Source organism: Procambarus clarkii, chromosome 62 (assembly GCF_040958095.1).
Source record: "Procambarus clarkii isolate CNS0578487 chromosome 62, FALCON_Pclarkii_2.0, whole genome shotgun sequence".
In the NCBI taxonomy this organism is placed as follows: Eukaryota; Metazoa; Arthropoda; class Malacostraca; order Decapoda; family Cambaridae; genus Procambarus; species Procambarus clarkii.
The window spans coordinates 32,703,214-32,712,272 of record NC_091211.1 but is presented as its reverse complement, the minus strand read 5'-3'; the positions used below and the strand labels follow the sequence as shown (position 1 = coordinate 32,712,272).

General features: G+C 54.0%; 1 protein-coding gene across 1 annotated transcript; it reads right to left on the bottom strand.

Annotated features, from left to right (window-relative positions):
* Positions 1-5,493: 5,493 nt before the first annotated feature.
* LOC138354412 (sericin-1-like) lies at positions 5,494-5,871 on the bottom strand. The gene has a single exon (XM_069308603.1). It carries the CDS (start codon positions 5,869-5,871, stop codon positions 5,494-5,496), a length of 378 nt encoding a protein of 125 aa, XP_069164704.1.
* Positions 5,872-9,059: the final 3,188 nt, after the last annotated feature.

The following is a 9,059-nucleotide window of genomic DNA, read 5'->3' as shown; positions in this document are numbered from 1 at the left end:
CAGTGGAGTCCCACAGTGCTCTGTACTCGGTCCTATCTTGTTTCTGATATATGTAAATGATCTCCCGGAGGGTATAGATTCATTTCTCTCAATGTTTGCTGACGATGCCAAAATTATGAGAAGGATTAAGACAGGAGGACTGCTTGAGGCTTCAAGAAGACCTAGACAAGCTGAAGGAATGGTCGAATAAATGGCTGTTAGAGTTTAACTCAAGCAAATGTAATGTAATGAAGATAGGCGTAGGGAGCAGGAGGCCATATACAAGGTATCATCTGGGAGAGGAAATTTTTCATGAGTCAGTGAGAGAAAAAGACTTGGGGGTTGATATCACGCCAGACCTGTCCCCTGCAGCCCACATCAAGAGGATAACATCAGCGACATATGCCAGGCTGGCCAACATAAGAACGGCATTCAGAAACTTGTATAAGGAATCATTCAGACCTTTATATACCACGTATGTCATGCCAATCCTGGAGTATGCAGCCCCAGTATGGAGTCCATATCTAGTCAAGGAAAAGACCAAACTGGAAAAGGTTCAAAGGCTGAGAGGTATGAGCTACAAGGAGAGCTACGGGAATTAAACCTCACTTTGCTGGAAGACAGAAGAGTTAGGGGGGACATGATCACCACATTCAAGATTCTCAAGGGAATTGATAGGATAGATAAAGACAGGTTATTTAACACAAGGAGCACACGCACTACCTTACCTTGAGGTGTTTCCGGGGCTTAGCGTCCCCGCGGCCCGGTCGTCGACCAGGCCTCCTGGTTGCCGGACTGATCAACCAGGCTGTTGAACGCGGCTGCTCGCAGCCTGACGTATGAGTCAGGCATGAGTCACTAGGGGGACACAGGTGGAAACTGAGTGCCCAAATGAGCCACAGAGATATTAGAAAGAACTTTTTTAGTGTCAGAGTAGTTGACAATTGGAATGAATTAGGAAGTAATGTGGTGGAGGCTGACTCCATACACAGTTTCAAGTGTAGATATGATAGAGCCCAATAGGCTCAGGAACCTGTACACCTGTTGATTGACGGTTGAGAGGCGAGACCAAAGAGCCAGAGCTCAATCCCCGCAAGCACAATTAGGTGAGTACAAAGATTGTGTGTGTCAAAGATTGTCGGCCAGATGGTAGAGGCTAGCTTCATCAAACTTCGTAGGGGGAATGATGTAAGGTACGTGATGGCCATAGGCTGGTTGGGATCCCAAAAATTCAAGAGAGATCAGCGTGTCAGGGTGACATTCTGACCCTGGCATGGGGACCAAGAGCATTGTCATGAGGATCAAGAGCATGGGGCATGAGGACCAAGAGCATGGTCATGAGGATCAAGAGCATGGGGCATGAGGACCAAGAGCTTGGGGCATGGAGACCAAGAGCATGGGGCATGGGGACCAAGAGCAAGGGGCATGGGGACCAAGAGCATGGGGCATGGAGACCAAGAGCATGGGGCATGGGGACCAAGAGCATGGGGCATGGAGACCAAGAGCTTGGGGCATGGAGACCAAGAGCATGGGGCATGAGGACCAAGAGCATGGGGCATGGAGACCAAGAGCATGGGGCATGGAGACCAAGAGCTTGGGGCATGGGGACCAAGAGCATGGGGCATGGAGACCAAGAGCTTGGGGCATGGAGACCAAGAGCATGGGGCATGGGGACCAAGAGCATGGGGCATAGGGACCTAGAGCATGGGTCATGGTGACCAAGAGCATGGGGCATGGAGACCAAGAGCATGGGGCATGGAGACCAAGAGCTTGGGGCATGGGGACCAAGAGCATGGGGCATGGAGACCAAGAGCTTGGGGCATGGGGACCAAGAGCATGGGGCATGGAGACCAAGAGCTTGGGGCATGGGGACCAAGAGCATGGGGCAAGGGGACCAAGAGCATGGGGCATGGAGACCAAGAGCTTGGGGCATGGGGACCAAGAGTATGGGGCATGGAGACCAAGAGCTTGGGGCATGGGGACCAAGAGCATGGGGCATAGGGACCTAGAGCATGGGTCATGGTGACCAAGAGCATGGGGCATGGGGACCAAGAGCATGGGGCATGGAGACCAAGAGCTTGGGGCATGGGGACCAAGAGCATGGGGCATGGAGACCAAGAGCTTGGGGCATGGGGACCAAGAGCATGGGGCATGGAGACCAAGAGCTTGGGGCATGGGGACCAAGAGCATGGGGCATGGAGACCAAGAGCATGGGGTATGGAGACCAAGAGCTTGGGGCATGGGGACAGAGAGCTTGGGGCATGGAGATCAAGAGCATGGGGCATGGAGACCAAGAGCTTGGGGCATGGGGACCAAGAGCATGGGGCATGAGGACCAAGAGCATGGTCATGAGGATCAAGAGCATGGGGCATAGGGACCAAGAGCATGGGGCATGGGGACCAAGAGCATGGGGCATGGAGACCAAGAGCTTGGGGCATGGGGACCAAGAGCATGGGGCATGGGGACCAAGAGCATGGGGCATGGGGACCAAGAGCTTGGGGCATGGGGACCAAGAGCATGGGGCATGGGGACCAAGAGCATGGGTCATGGGGATCAAGAGCATGGGGCATCGAGACCAAGAGCATGGGGCATGGGGATCAAGAGCATGGGGCATCGAGACCAAGAGCTTGGGGCATGGGGACCAAGAGCATGGGGCATGGGGACCAAGAACATGGGTCATGGGGATCAAGAGCATGGGGCATGGAGACCAAGAGCATGCGTAGGTATTGGGGTAGGTAGCAGTAGGCAGCGTCAAGTAGCAGCAGGTAGCGTCAAGTAGCAGCAGGTAGCGTCAAGTAGCAGCAGGTAGCATCAAGTAGCAGCAGGTAGCATCAAGTAGCAGTAGGTAGCGTCAAGTAGCAGCAGGCAGCGTCACGTAGCAGCAGGTAGCGTCAAGTAGCAGCAGGTAGCGTCAAGTAGCAGCAGGTAGCGTCAAGTAGCAGCAGGTAGCGTCAAGTAGCAGCAGGTAGCGTCAAGTAGCAGCAGGTAGCGTCAAGTAGCAGCAGGTAGCGTCAAGTAGCAGCAGATAGCGTCAAGTAGCAGCAGGTAGCGTCAAGTAGCAGCAGGTAGCGACAAGTAGCAGCAGGTAGCGTCAAATAGCAGCAGGTAGCGTCAAGTAGCAGCAGGTAGCGTCAAGTAGCAGCAGGTAGCGACAAGTAGCAGCAGGTAGCGTCACGTAGCAGCAGGTAGCGTCAAGTAGCAGCAGGTAGCGTCAAGTAGCAGCAGGTAGCGACAAGTAGCAGCAGGTAGCGTCACGTAGCAGCAGGTAGCGTCAAGTAGCAGCAGGTAGCGTCACGTAGCAGCAGGTAGCGTCAAGTAGCAGCAGGTAGCGACAAGTAGCAGCAGGTAGCGTCAAGTAGCAGCAGGTAGCGTCACGTAGCAGCAGGTAGCGTCACGTAGCAGCAGGTAGCGTCACGTAGCAGCAGGTAGCGTCAAGTAGCAGCAGGTAGCGTCACGTAGCAGCAGGTAGCGTCACGTAGCAGCAGGTAGCGTCACGTAGCAGCAGGTAGCGTCACGTAGCAGCAGGTAGCGTCACGTAGCAGCAGGTAGCGTCACGTAGAAAGAGGTAGCGTCAAGTAGCAGCAGGTAGCGTCACGTAGCAGCAGGTAGCGTCACGTAGCAGCAGGTAGCGTCAAGTAGCAGCAGGTAGCGTCACGTAGCAGCAGGTAGCGTCACGTAGCAGCAGGTAGCGTCACGTAGCAGCAGGTAGCGTCACGTAGCAGCAGGTAGCGTCACGTAGCAGCAGGTAGCGTCACGTAGCAGCAGGCAGCGTCAAGTAGCAGCAGGTAGCGTCAAATAGCAGCAGGCAGCGTCAAGTAGCAGCAGGTAGCGTCACGTAGCAGCAGGTAGCGTCAAGTAGCATCAGGTAGCGTCAAGTAGCAGCAGGTAGCGTCAAGCAGCAACAGACAGCGTCAAGTAGCAGCAGGTAGCGTCAAGCAGCAGCAGACAGCGTCAAGTAGCAGCAGGCAGCGTCAAGTAGCAGCAGGTAGCGTCAAGTAGCGTCAAGTAGCAGCAGGTAGCGTCAAGTAGCAGCAGGTAGCGTCAAGTAGCAGCAGGTAGCGTCAAGTAGCAGCAGGTAGCGTCAAGTAGCAGCAGGTAGCGACAAGTAGCAGCAGGTAGGGACAAGTAGCAGCAGGTAGCGTCAAGTAGCAGCAGGTAGCGACAAGTAGCAGCAGGTAGCGTCAAGTAGCAGCAGGTAGCGTCACGTAGCAGCAGGTAGCGTCACGTAGCAGCAGGTAGCGTCACGTAGCAGCAGGTAGGGACAAGTAGCAGCAGGTAGCGACAAGTAGCAGCAGGTAGCGTCAAGTAGCAGCAGGTAGCGTCACGTAGCAGCAGGTAGCGTCACGTAGCAGCAGGTAGCGTCACGTAGCAGCAGGTAGCGTCACGTAGCAGCAGGTAGCGTCACGTAGCAGCAGGTAGCGTCACGTAGCAGCAGGTAGCGTCAAGTAGCAGCAGGTAGCGTCACGTAGCAGCAGGTAGCGTCATGTAGCAGCAGGCAGCGTCACGTAGCAGCAGGTAGCGTCACGTAGCAGCAGGTATAGTCACGTAGAAAGAGGTAGCGTCAAGTAGCAGCAGGTAGCGTCACGTAGCAGCAGGTAGCGTCACGTAGCAGCAGGTAGCGTCACGTAGCAGCAGGTAGCGTCAAGTAGCAGCAGGTAGCGTCACGTAGCAGCAGGTAGCGTCACGTAGCAGCAGGTAGCGTCACGTAGCAGCAGGTAGCGTCACGTAGCAGCAGGTAGCGTCACGTAGCAGCAGGTAGCGTCACGTAGCAGCAGGCAGCGTCAAGTAGCAGCAGGTAGCGTCAAGTAGCAGCAGGCAGCGTCAAGTAGCAGCAGGTAGCGTCACGTAGCAGCAGGTAGCGTCAAGTAGCATCAGGTAGCGTCAAGTAGCAGCAGGTAGCGTCAAGCAGCAACAGACAGCGTCAAGTAGCAGCAGGTAGCGTCAAGCAGCAGCAGACAGCGTCAAGTAGCAGCAGGCAGCGTCAAGTAGCAGCAGGTAGCGTCAAGTAGCAGCAGGTAGCGTCACGTAGCAGCAGGTAGCGTCAAGTAGGGGGAGGGTGAAGGCGAGATAAGCCAAGGGTTCAGTAAGGGAGGGGGGAGGGGGGGGGGCGGGGCGCCACTCGTCATTATGGCCCGACTTGGCTTTAATTGCCTCGTTAACTATCGTAATCTCTACCACACAGCGGCCTGCACGCCCGCACCTTATACGGTCTCTCTCTTCCGGCCATATCCGGCTCCCTCGTGTCCGGCTGCTGGCCTCTACCTCGCCTCTCGTGTCCGGCTGCTGGCCTCTACCTCGCCTCTCGTGTCCGGCTGCTGGCCTCTACCTCGCCTCTCGTGTCCGGCTGCTGGCCTCTACCTCGCCTCTCGTGTCCGGCTGCTGGCCTCTACCTCACCTCCTGTGTCTGGCTGCTGGCCTCTACCTCACCTCTCGTGTCTGGCTGCTGGCCTCTACCTCACCTCTCGTGTCTGGCTGCTGGCCTCTACCTCACCTCTCTTGTCTGGCTGCTGGCCTCTACCTCACCTCTCGTGTCCGGCTGCTGGCCTCTACCTCACCTCTCGTGTCACCATCACTCCCAGTGTCACCATCACTTCCAGTGTCACCATCACTTCCAGTGACACCATCACTCCCAGTGTCACCATCACTTCCAGTGTCACCATCACTTCCAGTGACACCATCACTCCCAGTGTCACCATCACTTCCAGTGTCACCATCACTCCCAGTGTCACCATCACTCCCAGTGTCACCATCACTTCCAGTGTCACTATCACTCCCAGTGTCACCATCACTTCCAGTGTCACCATCACTCCCAGTGTCACTATCACTCCCAGTGTCACCATCACTTCCAGTGTCACTATCACTCCCAGTGTCACCATCACCCAGTGTCACCATCACTCCCAGTTTCACCATCACTCCCAGTGTCACTATCACTCCCAGTGTCACCATCACTTCCAGTGTCACCATCACTTCCAGTGTCACCATCACTCCCAGTGTCACCATCACCCAGTGTCACCATCACTTCCAGTGTCACCATCACTTCCAGTGTCACTATCACTCCCAGTGTCACCATCACTTCCAGTGTCACTATCACTCCCAGTGTCACCATCACCCAGTGTCACCATCACTCCCAGTTTCACCATCACTCCCAGTGTCACCATCACTCCCAGTGTCACCATCACTCCCAGTGTCACCATCACTCCCAGTGTCACCATCACTTCCAATGTCACCATCACTCCCAGTGTCACCATCACCCAGTGACACCATCACTCCCAGTGTCACCATCACTCAGTGTCACAATCACTCCCAGTGTCACCATCACCCAGTGACACCATCACTTTCAGTGTCACCATCACCCAGTGACACCATCACTCCCAGTGTCACCATCACTCAGTGTCACCATCACTCCCAGTGCCACCATCACTCCCAGTGTCACCATCACTCCCAGTGTCACTATCACTCCCAGTGTCAACATCACTTCCAGTGTCACCATCACTTCCAGTGTCACCATCACCCAGTGTCACCATCACTCCCAGTGTCACCATCACCCAGTGTCACCATCACTCACAGTGTCACCATCACTCCCAGTGTCACCATCACTCCCAGTGTCACCATCACTTCCAGTGTCACCATCACTCCCAGTGTCACCATCACCCAGTGACACCATCACTCCCAGTGTCACCATCACTCAGTGTCACTATCACTCCCAGTGTCACCATCACCCAGTGTCACCATCACTCCCAGTTTCACCATCACTCCCAGTGTCACCATCACTCCCAATGTCACCATCACTCCCAGTGTCACCATCACTCCCAGTGTCACCATCACTTCCAGTGTCACCATCACTCCCAGTGTCACCATCACCCAGTGACACCATCACTCGCAGTGTCACCATCACTCAGTGTCACAATCACTCCCAGTGTCACCATCACCCAGTGACACCATCACTTTCAGTGTCACCATCACCCAGTGACACCATCACTCCCAGTGTCACCATCACTCAGTGTCACCATCACTCCCAGTGCCACCATAACTCCCAGTGTCACCATCACTCCCAGTGTCACTATCACTCCCAGTGTCACCATCACTTCCAGTGTCACCATCACCAAGTGTCACCATCACTCCCAGTGTCACCATCACCCAGTGTCACCATCACTCACAGTGTCACCATCACTCCCAGTGTCACCATCACTCCCAGTGTCACCATCACTTCCAGTGTCACCATCACTCCCAGTGTCACCATCACCCAGTGACACCATCACTCCCAGTGTCACCATCACTCAGTGTCACCATCACTCCCAGTGCCACCATCACTCCAAGTGTCACCATCACTCCCAGTGTCACTATCACTCCCAGTGTCACCATCACTCCCAGTGTCACCATCACTCCCAGTGTCACCATCACTCCAAGTGTCACCATCACTCCCAGTGTCACTATCACTCCCAGTGTCACCATCACTCCCAGTGTCACCATCACTCCAAGTGTCACCATCACTCCCAGTGTCACTATCACTCCCAGTGTCACCATCACTTCCAGTGTCACCATCACTCCAAGTGTCACCATCACTCCCAGTGTCACCATCACTCCCAGTGTCACCATCACTTCCAGTGTCACCATCACTCCCAGTGTCACTATCACTCCCAGTGTCACCATCACTTCCAGTGTCACCATCACTTCCAGTGTCACCATCACTCCCAGTGTCACCATCACTTCCAGTGTCACCATCACTTCCAGTGTCACCATCACTTCCAGTGTCACCATCACTGCCAGTGTCACCATCACTTCCAGTGTCACCATCACTTCCAGTGTCACCATCACTTCCAGTGTCACCATCACTTCCAGTGTCACCATCACTGCCAGTGTCACCATCACTTCCAGTGTCACCATCACTTCCAGTGTCACCATCACTTCCAGTGTCACCATCACTTCCAGTGTCACCATCACTGCCAGTGTCACCATCACTTCCAGTGTCACCCTCACTCCCAGTGTCACCATCACTTCCAGTGTCACCATCACTCCCAGTGTCACCATCACTTCCAGTGTCACCATCACTTCCAGTGTCACCATCACTCCCAGTCCCACCACCACCACCTGAGAGGGCGCCTGACAGCTGGGTGGACAGCGCTTCGGATCCGTAGCCCTGAGGTTCCGGGTTCGATCCCCGGTAGAGGCAGAGACAAATGGGCAAAATGTTTCTTTCACCTTGATGCCCCTGTTACCTAGCAGTAAATAGGTACCTGGGAGTTTGACAGCTGCTACGGGCTGCTTCCTGGGGGGGTGTACCAAAAAGGTACAATGATAAGTGCAGCAAATTATAATGCAACGTTAGTTGATCAAGATCAGTAGCTTCATTAAGGACATATGATTATGAGAGAGAGAGAGAGAGAGAGAGAGAGAGAGAGAGAGAGAGAGAGAGAGAGAGAGAGAGAGAGAGAGAGAGAGAGAGAGAGAGAGAGAGAGAGAAAGAGAGAGAGAGAGAGAGAGAAAGAGAGAGAGAGAGAGAGAGAGAGAGAGAGAGAGAGAGAGAGAGAGAGAGAGAGAGAGAGAGAGAGAGAGAGAGAGAGAGAGAGAGAGAGAGAGAGAGAGAGAGAGAGAGAGAGAGAGAGAGAGAGAGAGAGAGAGAGAGAGAGAGAGAGAGAGAGAGAGAGAGAGAAGGTAAAGAGTGATATGAGGAAGAGACATGTGATAAACCTTAACACCAGTATACAAGCCTCCTTCTCTCAGAGTATACAAGTACCTCTGGGAGTTTGTAACATCTGCTGATGTAGATTTGACTAAATGTAAACTCTGTCAGCAGAACTATTCGCATACTTTGCGTCATTATATAATGGAATGGGAAAAAATCGCGGAATTTAGAGATAACACCATCAATGGTGTCCAAGAAATGTGTTAGTACTTCATTCATAATGATGTGCTGCCAGATATCTTAGCGAAGTATCCAAAATTTGCTTATTGTAGGTAATGCATGCACATGACTGTAAAGCTGCCGCCCAGTTGGGTGGGTGTGGAGCACATCACTGTAAAGCTGCCGCTCAGTAGGGTAGTAATGGAGCACATGACTGTAAAGCTGCCGCCCAGTTGGG

Bases quoted from the DNA above. Each gene is read 5' to 3' on its own strand.
- LOC138354412 (XM_069308603.1), bottom strand. From the start codon at position 5,871: ATGGTGACACTGGGTGATGGTGACACTGGGAGTGATAGTGACACTGGA.